The sequence below is a fragment of the Protomyctophum parallelum genome (genome assembly GCF_964188405.1).
Source record: "Protomyctophum parallelum genome assembly, chromosome: 11".
Classification (NCBI taxonomy): domain Eukaryota; kingdom Metazoa; phylum Chordata; class Actinopteri; order Myctophiformes; family Myctophidae; genus Protomyctophum; species Protomyctophum parallelum.
Genome location: NC_139707.1, coordinates 10677972 through 10697182, shown reverse-complemented (window position 1 = coordinate 10697182; position 19211 = coordinate 10677972). Strand labels below are relative to the sequence as shown.

Sequence of the window (19211 nt, the reverse complement as noted above, 5' to 3'; positions counted from 1 at the left end):
TTACACCTGACAGGGGGGAGTTTCCCTGGTTGGACGTAGCGCGTGGACGGAACACATTATTCCAACCAGTTCCTTTCCCCTCCATCAGGCGCCCCGGCTGGCCAGGGGGAGGCGGAATGTCCCGATCACCTTTTTTTTTTTACTCGGGACAACCTCAGTTATAACTTATACTCGGTTGTGTGAAATGAACTGCGCAAAGCGATGTACTCTTAAAATCACCATCCTAAAAAAACTTTGCCCTCACATATAGCAATACAAACGTGTGTGTGCGTGCGTGTGTGTATCCGTGTATGCGCGTGTGTGCTCGTGTTGGAGATAGAGGGCATCAGGAAATGCGGGGGGTTCACATCAAAAGGTGCTACACACGCACACACGCACGCACACACACAATCAAAGGGTGTTTGTCAGGCTCCTCTCCGCTGGAGTACATTTCTATGTGAGTGTTTGGTTGGTATGAATAGAAGACATCAAAGCAGGGTCTCCTCTTGGACCCCTACCCCCCCCCCTCCCACACCACCACAACCACAACCACTCCCTGTGCGTTGATGCGTGTGTGCGTACGTGCGTGCGTGGATGCATGTGTGTGTGGATGCGTGTGTGTGCGTGGATGCGTGTGTGTGCGTGGATGCGTGTGTGCGTGGATGTGTGTGCGTGTGTGTGGATGCGTGTGTGTGTGGATGTGTGTGTGTGTATGTGTATGCGTGTGTGTGTGTGTGTGTGTGTGTGTATGTATGCGTGTGTGTGTCCATGAAAGTGTCTCCTTCCCAGAAGTGACTCAGTGAGCGTTGGTCTGGCTGTGGACCAATCAGCTCAGAGCGTTGGTCTGGCTGTGGACCGATCCGCTCAGAGCGTTGGTCTGGCTGTGGACCAGCTCAGAACTGCTCGACGACGTCGATGATGTAACCATTTTCTCGGGCACGATGCGCTTCCGGCAGGTTTACCGTAGAGGGCGCTCTACCGCAGCCTGAGAATGATCGCAGCATCGACGAGGCGAGGATAACGCTAAAAGATTTATACAAATACTTTTAGTTTTTTTTCCGTCTGCTTTCTGGTGGTTTGGGGGTGAAAACAAGTCACATTCAACTGCCCAGAACTATGGAATGGATTACAGCGGCAGCACAGTTATTTTACCCACCGACTCTACAAGTGTCTTTTCAAAGCGATCGGCTTTACAAAGTTGAGTTAAAAACGCCCGGGATGGCCAGCATGGGCATCCCCAAATAATTTTACACCTTATATTCCTAAACTTATTTGCCTTTTTTTATTTATTTTTTACTACTTTGAAAAACATTGAGAAACTATTTTCTGGTTATCTGGTTAGCTGTATGGCTACACCAAAACATCCTAACTTTCCATATTGTGTAAAGTGTGTGGTGACTCCTTTCACGCTGTTTCACTAATTATTACATGTCAGGACTCGGCCTAGCGAGATTTGATGTTGCTTTAATCCACATGCACACCGACTCCTTCTATTCATACTCTACATATACATAAATTAAGCTTGAGGTCCCAAATCCAGTTGGTCTTGTTTTAGCATCTGGCACTGTTTTCGGTCCCTTGAGCTGTAAGACCAGTGTTCCCTGTTAAGAGAGTGCGTGCGTGCGTGCGTGCGTGCGTGTGCTTGCGCGTGTTGTGTTTGTTTTGGGGTGACCGTGTGCTATTTCAGTAGCGTGGTTGGTTAGTGTGGTTCTGGTGGATTACAGGGCAGCGCGGACACGGGTCACCCACTGCACGGCACCGCGGTTCTGCTCCCCCGCTGGTACCAAAGACCCACCAGGAGCTCCAACACAACCGTGTTAGCATCAGGGATGTGCACACATAGACAGCAAAGGGGGCTTCAGCCCCTGCCCCTTTTACCCGTCTGTAAAACAACTGCCCTCTCCAGACCACGAATGTAGCATTTACTACATGGTGAAAGAAATGCAAACGCCCTCCTTTCCTCTCCTTTCCATGCCATGCCGGAAGGAAGGAAGGCAGCGTTCAAGAGAATTGCTTTTTTTCCCCCCGAAGTCTCCTGAACTTGAACACAGTATTTTGCGTTGAACAAATTTGTTTCTAAATAGAAGCTAAAGAGTGCTAGTTTGCGCCCCGAAAATAGCTCATCTACAAGCTCTCAACGAGCTTGTAGATCTGCTATTTTTGCTATTTTTTTGCCCTCTTACGGGATTTCAGCCCCTGCCTCTCTAACACTAGGGATGGAGCTCGATAACCAATACCCGAAAAAAACCAGATGGCAAGCTTATTGAGTACCCAGTGTCAAATCAATAAGCTTTGGGCTCATCAAGCCTGTTATGGAGCATAGTACAGCCCATGACATCATGTTTAAACAATCAAGACAAGAGGCTATCAACACATACATATAACGAATCATCCACGCTGGCACTAACATGTATTGATACCTGCCAACCAGCACTGCCCGGGGACACAACATTACACTTTTAAAGTGACGGTACACATATTTACCAGTTAACAGTTTCTTTAATATTACTTTATTGGTAAAAAGGTCAATTTCCTTCCGTCTGTTAGAAAAGTACTGCATTTGAAGGCTCTAGTTCTGTTCTGGTTCTGTTCTGAATTTATTGTCTCCCGTCTTTCCACAAAGCAATATAAACTGCTCGATAGTGGGCTCGATAAGAACCCGGCTCGATAAGCCTGATCGATAAGGTGCTCGTTATCAATTAAAAAAGGAACAAGCTCCATCCCTACCGCCAGTTGCCCATGCAAGCGTTGGGACGCTGTTTTCCCGCGCTGCTCCTTATAAAAGTGTTGCCATGTGCGCTTGTTATAAGTGACTTTGGGCTTGTTTCTTTTTCTGTAAGTTGTAAAGTCGCACATTCTGCTTTTCAACATGCATGCAGCGGTCCCAGAAGTGTGGACGCGATATATAACTCTTTTTGATACAGAGACAGTCATAGCGACAAGACTAACTGTTCAGGAGAGAAGAAAAACTGTTTTTATTTATTTATTTATTTTAATCCAAAATTAGTTAATACCATAGGCAGGCTCTTCACATACTAGAGCATGTCTGAAATAAATGTCAGAGCTGAAATCGACAATGGAACCATTCAAGTCTGTTTTCTCAACTCGTTTTTTTCTGAAAGACATTAATTACTTCAGTTAGGACAACTCATTTTTTTGTGGAAGCTGAAGTAAGTTTTTTGCATCATACATAAACAGAGAGGGGTTTTTACTGTGAAGTTAGTTTGGCCAGTGTTGTGGTTTCTCTCTCTCAGTGTTGTGGTTTCTCTTCCTCTGGGAGATAAAGTAGGAATGGCTCCGCTGCCCTGATTAGACCATTGTGTGTCTCCTCCGTCAGATGTCAGATCTCACTGTGTGATTCCTAGCAGCATGATGTCTCACCTCCCAACGACCCCCTGGTACTCCCTGTACTAGTTCTGATCCTTCGCGTTCTCTCTGCGTCACTCTCACGCCATTCTCTCTGCGTCACTCTCACGCCATTCTCTCTGCGTCACTCTCACGCCATTCTCTGTGCGTCACTCTCACGCCATTCTTGCTCTCGTGTCCCTTTCTCGCTCGCGTCCTCCTGTCCTTTGGCGTGTTAATCACATTTTGGGCGAGTGTAACGCACGCTCACTCACTTACAAGTTTGCTAAACTAGGGGTGCATACTTAGTTTAGACTAGTCATTGGTTAGACATAAGGGTTGGGAGAGGGTTAAGGTTAGGTTTAGGTGTGCTGCCCCGTGGGAGGTGAGGGTTTGAGATAGGTTGTAGTTGTAGGACTAATGACTGGTCTAACCAATGGACTATACCGAGAATGAGGGACCACCAAATGAAGTTTGATGTGAAATAATCATGAACATTTCTCTAGTGAGGTCCCGGATGTTTGTCCTCACAAAGTGTTATTTCTCAAGTTATTTCCCCTACAAGTATTTCTGTATGTATTGTATTCTATCTGTCTGCCCTTGGAGTCTATTCAGCCTCTCAACCAATGGGATCACACAGATAACCATCTCTCTCTTCCTGTCTCTCTTTCTCTGCTTTTTCTTTGGTCTTTTTGTCTTTTCTTGGACCCACGTCTTCCACGAGATTGTGCAGATAAGGGACACCTGCTTGTCCTTCACCTGTCCTGTGTGTGTGCGTGTGTGCGTGGGAAGTGTGTGCAGCGCGTGTCGTGCGGTCGGGTACGGGTGTTTGGGTGTCTTCTGATGGAAGGCAAAGCACAGAACAATGACACGAAAGGACACGCCGTCCGTCGCCCACCCCCCCCCCATCCCCCCCTCCGTCTCATTGACGTCCCCCTGCTGTGTTGTGACTACGGGACCAAAACAAGGATCTGAGGTTTTGGGGATGTTTTTTAGACGTTTTTCCCCCGGCCGGGGCTAGCATGTAAAATATCTCAAGTTGCCTCTTCTTATCTTCAGCCTTTTTTTAGCGTGCTCCTGCTGCAGTAAATTGACACCCATTAAACGGGGAGGTTAGACTGATACACTTTGGTAGCTCTTCAGTGTCTCGTTTCCTTCTGGAATGATTAGCTGCTCAGCGTCATTATTCACCTCAACTCCTCTAGACAGCTAATCACTAAGACACATGCACGCACACGCACACACACACAGACACACACACACACACACACACACACACACACATGCACACACACACACATCTCCCAGCGTTCTTTAGCTTCTTGTAATCTGACCTTATTTATCGTGAACCTTTTTTGCGACCGCACCTGTGGACATTAATTTGGTTTCAGGTGTGATTCCATGATATGATTTGCAACGTATTTGTAGTTTGGTATTAAAATCTATGCCGTATCTTGTAACAATCGGCCTTTTGGTTTGAAAGTACAATCATTAACTAAAGGAAAAAGATGGGTTCTGAACGGTCCTTCACGGCGTCCCAGGCTGGGCTCGACAGGTGGCGGCTCCTAAGCATCGGCTGCGGGTTACTGTACGGTACTTTGTCCATAAAGTAACATTAGCGCCTCGGATATCTCTTCTTTCCACCCGGTCACACTAGTACAGGGGTTCTCAACCCATGGGTCGCGACCCCTCGGGGAGTCGCCAAATTATTTTGGGGGGGTCCCCAAATTATTATTTTTTTTGCAACTGAATGGCTGGAAAAAGGAAATGAAGAGTTTACATATAGTACACATAGTACATGCATACACCTTCCCTAATGTATATCTGGTTTCAGTATTTATTAATGGTCTATTGTCTCTATTATTAAGGTTATTGTAGCAGTCAATTTATATTGGGGGTCGGGAGGGGGCGGGGCAAGGGGTCCCGAGACATTGCCAAAGCATTTCCGGGGGGTCCCCGGCCAAAAACGTTGAGAACCCCTGCACGAGTACATAGGTCGTCTTCTCTCTCCTCCCTGCTGCACTACACCCTCTATTTGTCAAGTGGCGTGTGGCCGCAATCACTCAGTCCCCCTGCCAAGCAGACCCGTTACCTCCCACATGTATTGGAAGTGCTCACGTTGACTTCAAAGTCATCTCATAGGGCTTTGCATGCACTTTACATCACTCGTATGCACGTAAGCCTGCATTGGAAAAGCAAGATAATTATAACATAATGTGCATTTGTCACAATCTAACCCCGCTTGCAGGCTGCCAGCGTCCCGTGGGTCTGTCCCGGGGTAAGGCCAAGGTGTGCTGCTACAGCGGCTGGTACTACTGCAACAGCTGCCACCAGGACAGCACCTTCCTGGTCCCCGCCAGGCTACTGCACAACTGGGACACCGGCAAGCACAAGGTGGGTGTGGTCACACCTGGGTGGGTGTGGTCAGCACTGGGTGGGTGTGGTCAGCACATTGTGGGTGTGGTCAGCACTGGGACACCAGCGAGCACAAGGTGGGTGTGGTGGGTCGACAAAAATGTTTACTTGTTCAAGCAGAGTGCGCAAGTACAGTGGTCGGCTGGATTGAAAGTGGTATGTATGTATGGTATGCATGGTTATAATTGTGTGTGTGTGTGTGTGTGTGTGTGTGTGTGTGTGTGTGTGTGTGTGTGTGTGTGTGTGTGTGTGTGTGTGTGTGTGTGTGTGTGTGTGTGTGTGTGTGTGTGTGTGTGTGTGTGTGTGTGTGTGTGTGTGTGTGTGTGTGTGTGCGTGCGTGCGTCCAGGTGTCCAAGCAGGCCAAGGAGTTCCTGGAGTTCGTGTACGAGGAGCCTCTTCTGGACGTGCAGCGTCTGAACCCGTGTCTGTACGAGCACTGTGAGGCCCTGAGCGCCACCCTGAGGCTGAGGCAGCAACTGCAGTCCCTACGGGCGTACCTGTTCAGCTGCAGGGCCGCCGTGGCAGAGGACCTGAGACGCAGGTAAGACGGTCCCTACGGCCGTACCTGTTCAATAAGACGGTCCCTACGGCCGTACCTGTTCAATAAGACGGTCCCCACGGCCGTACCTGTTCAATAAGACGGTCCCTACGGCCGTACCTGTTCAATAAGACGGTCCCCACGGCCGTACCTGTTCAATAAGACGGTCCCTACGGCCGTACCTGTTCAATAGGACGGTCCCTACGGCCGTACCTGTTTAATAAGACGGTCCCTACGGCCGTACCTGTATAACCCATTCTGACCTGAGATCAGATTCTAAACATGTCTTCTATATCCTGACAGTTTTCTGAAAAAGCAATGTTTCTATGTCAGTTATAACCGAGACCTAAATATGGCCGTGTCTGGTCGGGGGTAATGCCGAGGAGATGGAGACAGAAATCTCTCTCCTTGAGCGCAAGTGTAGAACCGGCGGTCGGTAGCAGATCTTGATATAGTGTCCGAGGTCTGCTACGTGATCTGGGGCCGTCTTAGCTTAATCCGTCGTAACTTGCGTAGGCATTGATATTTATGGTGTTGGGATGTCAGGGGTGATGTCGCCCTGACGTCCCGGTTGTGATGTCAGAGAGGCACTACGTTCCTTCGTAAAACAGTCGTTCTTCGATTTTTCAAAAATAGCAGACCTACAAGCTCGTAGCGCGCCACTCGGTGGCGCGCTATGAGCTTGTAGATCTGCTATTTTTCAATAGCTAAAGCATAACATAATGCTAACACCAAAAAACACCATTAAACACCCAACATACAAAAACAGAGATATTGCACACATTCCCTTGATTGAGTGCAACTAGTCAATAAAGTGCATTCGGCAATCTCTGATTGAGCATTTTGATTGACAGGGGAACAAATGAGCGTTTAAATCTATTATACCGTAAGAGTTCTATATCTCCTACATACATTGGCCAATGTATGCCAACCGGGATGGAATATGAAATATCGGACAGATCTGTCTTGAACACATGACTATAGAGATAGTGTGTAATGATTTGTGGGATTTGGACAAAATATGGAGGAGTAATATAAAAAAAAATGTGTTTTACAAAAGTCGGCCTCCTGGTGGCGCTAAACAGGCCGTTCTGGACGGACACACACACACACACATCCAGCCTTCATCAGTGTGATGAAGGCTGGATAGCCGAAACGTTTGTCTCCTGTAAAAAATGCAAGAATAAATTATTGAAACGCAGTCTTGGTGTGTGCGATCCAGTACCGTCATTTATTTAAGTTTAGTTTAGTTTAGTTTCGTTTATTTGCACATATAATAACAACAATATGGTAAAATAAATAAAAATACAGAAAGCAAATATTTCAAATAGGAAACAAGATTCGTTACATGCATGATGTGCTGGAAGTGCCAAAAAAACCCAAAGGGGCTTATCGAGTGGCCTTCCCATATGGAAGCTACACAGTTGAGCTTAAATAACAGAAATTAAGGTATGAATAATATTGGTAAACCTAAGGATTGTAAATAATAATAATAATGAAAAAATAAAAAATATTCTAAAAATAAAATATCAAATAATAACATGACTAGGGCGTGTTTGCCCAAGCTTGTTAATAAAAATAGCAGTAATTGTCTCTTAAAGGAGCAGAGACTAGTACAGATTCTGTTATGAGACGGTAAGTTATTCCAAAAGTGTGGTCCTCTGAACTTGATGGAAAATTGGGCCGATGTTGTCCTGAAGAAAGCAGAATGAAGTTAGGATTAGACATTGAGGGGTCAGGTTTAAGTTAGGATTAGACATTCAGGGGTCAGCGTTTGATTTAAACTCGTGCACTGGTGTCACAAACCCCCAAAATAGCATATCTACAATAGCCTGCTAGCTGAACTATTCTCGGCCTTAGGGTTGGGCCTTAAACATACTAAAACCGTGTGTGTGTGTGTGTGTGTGTGTGTGTGTGTGTGTGTGGGGGGGGGGGGGGGGGGGGGATGCGTCTCTCTCTCTCTCATGGTGTTTATAAGACAGACACTAAAAGCTTGTCTGTGAGCTTATGGATGATCCATGATCCAACTCGGGTCACCAGCCATGCTGTTCTTCCCCCGGGTGGCAAAAATAAAATTAAAGTAGGCCTATACTGATACCGCGTCACCACAATTAATCTCTTACAGGCGGGATTTAAAAAAAGAATACTTGCTCGTTTGGAATAGTAACACAATCAGCGCTGGGATTCTTTCAAAAATAGAAGCTCTTGGTGCCGGGAAGATATAATCGCTTTTATTCTTTAAAGGCAGACATGAAGAGTCTGCCTGTGCTGAACTGTTAGTCTTGCCACCGTGACTGTCTCTGTGTCAAAAAGAGTCACCAACTAGAAAAAGTGCCCTACTGGGCACAGGTCTCCACCAGGATGAGCAGATGTGAAGAATTCCAGGCAAAGGTTTTTCCTTGGCCTCTAGGGAGTTGGCATACAAAGTTATCCACAGATCCGTGCAGTTAGAGGTAAAAACACTTTTGGGCCAGTTATAGCGCCACCTTGAGGCTGAGTTGAAATTGTTCATGTGGCATTTCGTCCTCACGGAAATCACGCGATGTGTTCATGATTTGCAGCATTTTGTTTGAAACTGAGCACTCCTGTGAACTTTGGAAGCCAATCTTAACCAATCAGGATGGAGTCTGAGAAATCTGAAAGACCGGTTTCGTTGAATGGCTCTAGAGAGACTGTGTACCAATTTGCGTGATGTTTGGACAAAATCTGTAGGTGTACTGTGCAAAAACTTGTTTTGCACAAAGCGGCCTCCTGGTGGCGCTATAACAGGCCGTTCTGGAAATCTGAAAGACTGGTTTCGTTGAATGGCTCTAGAGAGACTGTGTACCAATTTGCGTGATGTTTGGACAAAATCTGTAGGTGTACTGTGCAAAAACTTGTTTTGCACAAAGCGGCCTCCTGGTGGCGCTATAACAGGCCGTTCTGGAAATCTGAAAGACTGGTTTCGTTGAATGGCTTTAGAGAGACTGTGTACCAATTTGCGTGATGTTTGGACAAAATCTGTAGGTGTACTGTGCAAAAACTTGTTTTGCACAAAGCGGCCTCCTGGTGGCGCTATAACAGGCCGTTCTGGAAATCTGAAAGACTGGTTTCGTTGAATGGCTCTAAAGAGACTGTGTACCAATTTGCGTGATGTTTGGACAAAATCTGTAGGTGTACTGTGCAAAAACTTGTTTTGCACAAAGCGGCCTCCTGGTGGCGCTATAACAGGCCGTTCTGGAAATCTGAAAGACTGGTTTCGTTGAATGGCTCTAGAGAGACTGTGTACGAATTTGCGTGATGTTTGGACAAAATCTGTAGGTGTACTGTGCAAAAACTTGTTTTGCACAAAGCGGCCTCTTGGTGGCGCTATAACAGGCCGTTCTGGAAAGTTTGGGGCAGAGGTTCATCGTTGGCATCCAGGGAGTGTGTGTGCAAAATTTGGCATCGACCGGGTTAACGGTGGCCGAGATTAGCTGCTCACGGACACACGGACGGACGGACGGAGTGCAAAACATACTCTCCCCCTAGGCCTTCGGCCTGGTGGAGACAATTATCAGTAACCTCGTCCCAATTCAGTCAGACGTCTCAGTCTCACGGCTACGCTACACCCCTTCAAGTTTGGCTGGAGTGGCGTGTGTTTGCGTGCGTGCGTGCGTGCGTGCGTGCGTGCGTGAGTGCGTGCCTGTCTTGTCTTGTCTGTGTGTGTGTGTGTGTGCATGCCTTGCGTGCGTGTGTGTGTTTACCTCCATACCATAGAGCACCGAAGTCCTGACGTAACTCGCTCATCCCGACGATTCCCCTGGTTCACGGAAGTAGTTTCTCTATGGAGAATAACATGGGGTGATCTTAATATCGTCTACTATAAGCGTTGTGGTCCAAAAATAAACAAGCTGTCTCGGCGTTATTGTCGGGAAGGTGTCTCTGTATCGTTTGCAACAGTCAGTCACTCATATATGATACAGTCTGCTTCTAGCGAAAATCTAACTAATTCAGCAGCAGTAACATTAGCGTTTTCTCTCAGTCAGTTGATTCTTCATATCCATGTGAGTGAAGCGGCCGGGATGACATGTTTATTTTTCAAACACAGTTCTTATATGAATCAATCTAAAACTCCTCCTATGGTGATTTCAATGCAACTAAACAAATACATGAACCTGGGGACTGACGCCCTCTACTGAAAGTGACGTCAGACTTCGGTGCTCTATTAGCCAGTGCTCTGCCACATCCAAACAGTCCAGGATTGATGACCACCGTGGCGCTAAAACACTGCCCTGGTCATCACTCTGCTGGGAGACCGCCATGCACACACACACACACACACGCACGCACACACGCACGCATGCATGCACGCACGCACACAGACACTGTGACATACACGCACACATGGAGTTATCATCACTCTAATAGACCCCCAGGTGTGGTTAGAATATTAAAATATGTGTATTTTTTGGTTTCTTCCTGAAAGCTGAAAGCCTTCGAGTCAAAAGGCCCAAGTGAAATATAGTGACACACTAAAATCAGCCCCTCCCACATATGTTTAGGCCATAAGAAACACTCACCTGGCGGTTTTTGTATGTGTGTAAAAATGAGTTTTTAGATATTTTTAGTTAACATTTGTCATGAAAATGTGGTCTCACGTCCTTCCATCTCAGGTGGGTCCGTGCGTGCGTGCGTGCATGCGTGCGTGCGTGCGTGCATGCGTGCGTGCGTGCGTGCATGCGTGCGTGCGTGCGTGCGACTAATCAGTAAGGTAGTTGTCAGGTACCAGAGTAATGTTATCAAGACAAACACAAACTTAACAGCAGGGTGTGGTCGTCTATAGCATCTGATAGATGTGTGCGTGTGCGTGTGTGTGTCTGTGTGCGTGTGCCTGTATGGACGTGTGTGTATGTGTGGTAACCATAGTTACGTGTCAAACAGTGGCGTTTATCAGTGGTGCCTAACACCGTGAGGTGTCTGGATCACATGTAGGGCATGTCTAACGCACGCACACACACACACACACACACACACACACACACACACACACACACACACACACACACACGCGCACACACACACACGCACTGTACTTGTATTGTGTGTGACACTCATCACAGATTAGGTTGGATTTAACATGGAGCCATGCTTGGCAGTGGCGAGACACACACACACACACACACACACACACACACACACACACACACACACACACACAGTGAGCTCTCGTGCATGTGTTTTGTCACGTAGTAACAACATACCGTGTAATGTACAGATATCATATCGCCGCTGTCTGTGGGGCGGGGGGGGGGGGGGGACCTTGTATGTCCAAAAACGTTCCTATTTTTTCAATCATTATTTTAAAAAGCATTTTAACCCATTCTGAACGGGAACCCATTTTGGTGTCAGCATCATGTCGTGCTTTAGCTATTTAAAAATAGCAGATCTACAAGCTCATATCGCGCCACCGAGTGGCGCGATACGAGCTTGTAGGTCTGCTATTTTTTGAAAAATCGAAGAACGACTGACATTTTTAGAATCTGATCTCAGGTCAGAATGGGTTCATCAGACCAGTGTGTGTCCAGTGGTAACCTCGTATGAATCTGATCTCAGGTCAGAATGGGTTAAAGATAGTGACAACAAGCTCACGACGCGCCGCAAGCTTGTAGATCTGCTATTTCATTTATTTATGTATTTATCGCAACACTCTTGAATGTTGATGTCGGGTATTGATTTGCAAGAAAAACAAAAAGTTTAATTGTGGAGTAAGCTGTTTTGATTTTGACAGAATTCCTCTGATTCGTTTTCATGTTATATTTTAGCGTTTGAAAAAATAGCTCATGAGCTAGCTATGAGCTTGTAGATCTGCTATTTATTTATTTTTTATCGTGAAAATGTTGCGCAAATCTTTGAATGTTATATATATTCTTTCACAGTGAATGTTTTTATCTCAAATCTCTGCTTCTGGGAGGTCCCTGGAACTACATATTTTCAGATGGGGGTCCCTGGAACTACATATTTTCAGATGGGGGTCCCTGGAACTACATATTTTCAGATGGGGGTCCCTGGAACTACATATTTTCAGATGGGGGTCCCTGGAACTACATATTTTCAGATGGGGGTCCCTGGAACTACATATTTTCAGATGGGGGTCCCTGGAACTACATATTTTCAGATGGGGGTCGGCGGCTAAATAAAGATCATTCTGGGGCTCCTTGACATGAAAAAAGGTTGAGCACCACTGATATAAAAACACAGGTTTTTTCTGAAAACTGATTTTCTATTTTTTTTAGAATCGGCCTCAGGTCTAAATGTAGTCATATTTTTGTCCTCTGAAATGTTCTACCTTTAGTCTAGTTTTAGTCGACCAAATGTAAGATTTTACTTGACTAAATCTACCGTTGATTTAGTCGACTAAAATGTATGTTGGCGACTTGGTGTGCCTTGATGTCATCGTAATGCTTGCTTTTACATTCGGTTGCATGCTGAAAGAGTGTTGTGAGCTTGACATTTTCAGAGCACAACCAAACACAAAATTACTTGTCATTTACTTCTAATGGATCTCTTCTCCACAAGTCCCTCCTATAACATTTTAGTCTTGTTTTTATTTAGTTTTTATTTAGTTTGCGTCTGTGAAAAAAAGGTAGCCGACCAACATTCATTGTCACATGCCGTTTCAGTCGATTATTTGAACAGTGTTGCAGATATGAGGTTTTGTGTCTCTCATCAGGGACGTGAAATCCCGTAAGAGGGCACTTTTGGACAGAAATAGCGGAAATAGCAGATCTACAAGCTCACAACGCGTCTCGTTGTGAGCTTGTAGATCTGCTATTTTCGGGGGGTATAACCCAGCACTCTTTAGCTATAGAGATGCGGTGTAAGGCATGGATTTCTAAACAAAATGTGTTCAACGCAAAATGCTGCGTTCAAGTTCAGGAGACTTCGGAGAAAAAGCTATTCTCTTGAATGCTGCCTTCCCGGCATGGAAGGAAAGGAGTGGAGGGCATTTGGCGTTTCTTTGTAAATGCTGGTTTCGTGGTCTGGAGAAGGCAGTTGTTTTACAGACGGGTAAAAAGGGGCAGGGGGGCTGAAGCCCCCTTTGATGTCTATGTGTGCACGTCCCTGTCTGTCATCATGTTGTCAGTGCAGTGCAGATAGCAGGCAGACAAAGTCCACATGGCCCTCAGTAGTACCCCCCCCCCCCCCCCCCCCCCCCCTGTCTCACACATATTACATAATGGCCTGATCGCAATTGTTTCAGAGTATAAAAGGGAAAGAGTGACATAATTCTAATGTAATGTAATATGACATAAATGTCATTTAGGGGTGCTTTGGATGAAAAAAGGTATTTACAGGTGGTGCCCTGAGACACGGATAGCTTGAGAACCACTGTTCTACACTACATTAACCCATTCTGACCTGAGATCAGATTCATACGAGGTTTTCCACTGGACACACACTGGTCTGATGAACCCATTCTGACCTGAGATCAGATTCTAGAAATGTCAGTCGCTCTTCGATTTTTCAAAAATAGCAGACCTACAAGCTCGTATCGCGCCACTCGGTGGCGCGATATGAGCTTGTAGATCTGCTATTTTTCAATAGCTAAAGCATAACATGATGCCAACACCAAAATGGGTGCCCGTTCAGAATGGGTTAAAGACAGTGAAATGAAAAATATGTTTTTCACACTTTTAGACTGTGGTCATCATATGATTATACTGTGACTAGTAACAATAGATGCCTAAACAATGGGAAAATGTCCATCGTTGTGTATTTTTATTATATCAAAAGTCCACAAAAATCAAAATGCAATTACTTCCTTTGGAGGAAAACGTGCATGAATAAAATCCTGCATGAATAAAAAAATATCTTGATTTCATTCCCATCGCTGCGTGTTTGTTCCTCCAAACACAGCTGGTTTTGATTACAGAACTACTCAGTTATTAATCTCATTCAAGATGACATCCAGACAGTGTATTACTCATTTAAAACGTAATCGGCACGCTAAAATATGTTTACCGATAACATTTTAGGGTAGAAATAAGCCACGTCGTAGCTACATGCACAGACCCGTCTGTCTGTCTGTCTGTGACAGACAGACAGACTGTATCGTTTTGTAAAACTGTAAAGTTTTGTAAACAAACAAACTCCACGTGTCGTGGAGCTACGTCCCATAGCCTGAAGGGACGCGACGCTCTGATTGGTTCAAAAACACACAGCCATTGCACCTCGTCTTTAAGGACGAAACATAACATGAATTAACGCACCTTGTCTATTTGCCACATGTAGCACATCGCAGTAGACGTTAACATATTGGCTGCAAGTATACTTGTTTTTTTATTGAACTTCTATTCTCTGTGTTTGTGTGTGTGTGTGTGTGTGTGTGTGTGTGTGTGTGTGTGTGTGTGTGTGGTTCACAGGATCTTCCCCAGAGAATACCTGCTGCAACACATCCATCTGTACTCTCTGTCAGACCTACAGCAGGTAAAGACACACACACACGCACACACACACACACACACACACACACACACACACACCAGGATTTCACAATGCCTTGCCAGACCTTCCCGTCCTTCATTGCCATCCCCAGTTCCTGCTTACTGACGTATGTGTCCCTATAGCGATGACATGCAGGGAACGACAGTTTTCTACCTCTGGTCTGCTTCGAGGCAGGACTCCAGAGAAGAAGGGAAGATATAACCTCATTGTCAGCTCTGTAGCAGTGGCCGGCAGACTGTGTTCTTCTGGATCGGACTATAGTGAAGAAACACGGAGGAGGTTGCCGTATATTAGATAGTTTAGATTAGTCGATGTGTGGCTCTTCCAAGAGAGATTTTGCGGGTGTAAGTTTCATCCAGCTGTTGCTCTAATTTATTTGTACGTGCGTGCGCACTGTGCATGTGTGTGTGTGTGTGCGTGTGTGTGCTGGTATTATCAGATATTAGACGTGTGTCTGGTAATTACCGTGGGTCAGACAGGTGTGTTTGGGGCGGAGGACCCCCCCCCTCCCCAAAACACAGGTGTGTCCCAAGATGCTGCTCATGACACAAGAGAGAGAGAGGGGGGGGTTGAGCAACGAGTACTCTACCATTGAGTGTTGTAGTTCTCTACCATTGAGAGGTGTAATTCTACTATTGAGTGTTGTAGTTCTACCATTGAGGAGTGTAGTTATCTACCATTGAGTGTTGTAGTTCTCTACCATTGAATGGTGTAGTTCTACCATTGAGTGCTGTAGTTCTACCATTGAGTGTTGTAGTTCTCTACCATTGAGTGTTGTTGTTCTCTATCATTGAGAGGTGTAGTTATCTACCATTGAGTGGTGTAGTTATACCATTGAGTGTTGTAGTTCTATCATTGAGTGGTGCAGTTCTACCATTGAGTGTTGTAGTTCTCTACCATTGAGAGGTGTAGTTATCTACCATTGAGTGTTGTAGTTCTACCATTGAGTGTTGTAGTTCTCTACCATTGAGAGGTGTAGTTATCTACCATTGAAATGTGTAGTATTCTACCATTGAGTGTTGTAGTTCTACTATTGAGTGTTGTAGTTATCTACCATTGAGAGGTGTAGTCATCTACCATTGAGTGTTGTAGTTCTCTACCATTGATAGGTGTAGTTCTCTACCATTGATAGGTGTAGTTCTAACATTGAGAGGTGTATGTCTACCATTGAGAGGTGTATGTCTACCATTGAGAGGTGTATGTCTACCATTGAGTGTTGTAGTTCTACCACTGAGTGTTGTAGTTCTACCATTGACAGGTGTAGTTCTACCATTGAGAGGTGTAGTTCTACCATTGAGTGGCGTAGTGTTGTAATGTGTCAGTTGGACATTGAAGGGAGGGGGGGATCTGCTGTCCTCCAAACTGCTATTGTTCATGTCCCCCCTCAACACCCCCCCCCCCCTCTCTCCCTCTCTCTCTCTCTCCCTGACTCCCCCCCTCTCTCTTCACTAATTGGTCACATTCAGAATCAACAGGCAGGCAAACAAAGCGTGACATCTCTCCATTCTTACCAACGTCCTCACAACCACACACACACACACACACACAACATGCAACCACGCACATTACTCACACGCTGTCACACACACACACACGCACACACAACATGCAACCACGCACATTACTCACGCGCTGTGACACACACACACACACACTCGACATGCAAACACGCACAAAAGGCTTGCAGATGCAGGCAGCGCGTCGGCACACACACACACACAAAAATGATAAACACACACGCAAGAAAATTATACTATAGGAGACTACATTTTACTGAGGGACTGATTTTTTTGCATTTTCGTGTTTTCATGTCATATGAAAGCAGGGAATCATAGCTTCAAATTGACATATTGGTTGTTCAGTTTGACCCACCAGTTTTGGAGATATGGCTTCTAGAGTAATGTCTTGCAGAGAAACAGAGAGTTGAGAAAACGGGTTCACTTCTGTGGACTCGAACATTACACCTAGCTACATGTTTAAGCATTTATTTCATATTTACATGTCTTCTGTGGTCTAACATTACACCTAGCTACATGTTTAAGCATTTATTTCATATTTACATTTCGATTTCGGCTCTGACATTTATTTCAGTATGTGAAGAGTCTGCCTGTGCTAATAACTCATTTTGGATATATTTGGATATATATATATATATATATATATATATATATATATTTTTTTTTTCTCCTCTGGTGAAAAGCTGCAGGTTGCGTGATGGCAGGCTCTCAGTCAAATCTGGTCACAAATATCATAAGATTTTAGTCGACTAAATCAACTGTAGATTTAGCTTTGACTCCAGGCACTGTCGCCTCCGCGTCAGTGTTGTTTTTGGCAGTACATTTTGATTTTAGTTTTTGTCATATTCTCTTGAATATAGTTTTCATTTAGTTTTTAGTCACATTTTAGTCACCTGGAATGTTTTAGTTTAGATCAACTGTAGACTAAATCTACAGTTGATCTAGTCGACTAAAATGTATTTTGGCGGAGCCTTGATGCCGTCGTAATGGCTGATTTTACACTCGCTGAAAATAGTCGATCTACAAGCTCACAAGTGAGCTTGGGGGCGGGGGGGGAGGGTGCCCTCTGGTTTCCTGTTTATCTACCCTCTCTAAATAAAGGAAAGGAGGAGAAAAAAAACACAAAAAAACAATGCACCCTCTCTCTCGATCGCCCCGGTCCTCGGCAAACACTGCCCTCTTAATTGGATTTACATATTAACGAGCATGTTCCTTTTCATTACCCGGCTGAATGAAAACACAGCCCTTAATCAGCGTGGGCGGGGTTTATTTTAGTACGGCGGAGGAAACGCGGGAGGTCACTGTGGGCCACGGCCGCTGCTTCTGACCTGGGCACGCACGCACGCACGCACTGCTAATCCATTCACTCCCATTCTCAGCAAATATAGCCTCCTTTCTCCCTGCGTGTGCGTGTGTGCGTGCGTGCATTCCATTTAGAGCCAGTTCATTTGTTCTACACCATATGTGTTTGTTTAGGCCTTGCCCACACATGCACGCACACACGCACGCACGCACGAACACACACACACACACTCTGTGGTTGCTCCGGAGAAGTTTGTCCCGTGGTTGTTTTTATTCGCTACACTGCAATAGTTCAGCGGAATGTTTTTTTATAGGGGTCTTGGTGGCTGAGGGAGAGAGAGAGAGAGAGAGAGAGAGAGAGAGATACAGAGAGAGAGAGAGAGAGATATACAGAGAGAGAGAGAGAGATACAGAGAGAGAGAGAGAGAGAGAGATTCATAGAGAGAGAGAGAGAGAGAGGGCAGCATATTTGTATAGTATACTAATTGTTTCAAATGAATGCTGTGGCCTAGTTGGTTCAGATGTACTTGTCGTATGTGTGTGTGTGTGTGTGTGCATGCGTGCATGCGTGCGTGTCCGAATCCTTCCGTGCCGCCCACACAGCGAGCAGAGCCATCTTCCCAGCGTAACCATTCTCCACATGCCAAGTACTGTCCTACTGTCACAAAGACCTGCTGAATGCAGCCTCACGCACACACTCACTCACGCAAGCATGCACGCACGCACTCACTCACGCAAGCACGCACGCACGCACACTCATTACCGCAACGGACATACCTCCACTTAACGGGGCCATGCTACCCACAATGCATCTGCAGTGTGTTTTGTCCCACAGTCAGAGACTCTCCAGAGAGAATGTCACTGTTGATCATTGATTGGTCGTTTTGATTGGATGTCGGTGGTCGTAACGTGTTCTGATTGGATGTCCATGGTCGTAACGCGTTCTGATTGGATGTCCATGGTCGTAATGTGTTCTGATTGGATGTCCATGGTCGTAATGCGTTCTGATTGGATGTCCATGGTCGTAATGCGTTCTGATTGGATGTCCATGGTCGTAATGTGTTCTGATTGGATGTCCATGGTTGTAATGTGTTCTGATTGGACGTCCATGGTCGTAATGCGTTCTGATTGGATGGCCATGGTCGTAATGTGTTCTGATTGGATGAATATAAATTCAAAGATTTGCACACAGCTTGTACTGTATACATATTCTATACCTGCTATCTTTTCAATAGCTAAAGTATAAAATAATGGTTAAAGTTAAGGTGACATGCTTTCCAGGTGTAGGCGGGAACCCCTTTTGGTGTTTTAAACATTATGTTATAATTTAGCTACTGAAAAATAGCAGATCTACAAGCTACAAGCAATGTTTTTTTAAATTGTGAAAATGTGGCACAAATCTTTGAATGTATATTCTTTCAGAGCGAACGTTTATAACTCATATCTTTGCTTCTGGCGGGGTCCCGCTGGAACAACATATTTTCGGATGGGGGTCGGCGGGCAATTACATATAATTCTGGGGGTCCTTGACATGAAAATGTATGAGAACGACTGACATGGAAACATGGGTTTTTCAGAAAACTGTCAGGATTTAGAAGACATTTGTAGAATGTCGCTCAGGTGTTAATATAAGTCATCGTTAAAACGTG

The 19211-nt window shown here is 45.3% G+C and overlaps 1 protein-coding gene across 1 annotated transcript in view; it reads left to right on the top strand.

Annotated features, from left to right (window-relative positions):
* Positions 1 to 19211, top strand: part of plekhm3 (pleckstrin homology domain containing, family M, member 3) — a 57145-nt gene that overhangs the window by 27100 nt on the left and 10834 nt on the right. The window contains exons 12-14 of the mRNA XM_083776567.1: positions 5573 to 5718; positions 6087 to 6280; positions 14662 to 14725. Coding sequence (XP_083632693.1) covers positions 5573 to 5718; positions 6087 to 6280; positions 14662 to 14725 — 404 coding nt within the window. The remainder of the gene's footprint in view (positions 1 to 5572; positions 5719 to 6086; positions 6281 to 14661; positions 14726 to 19211) is intronic.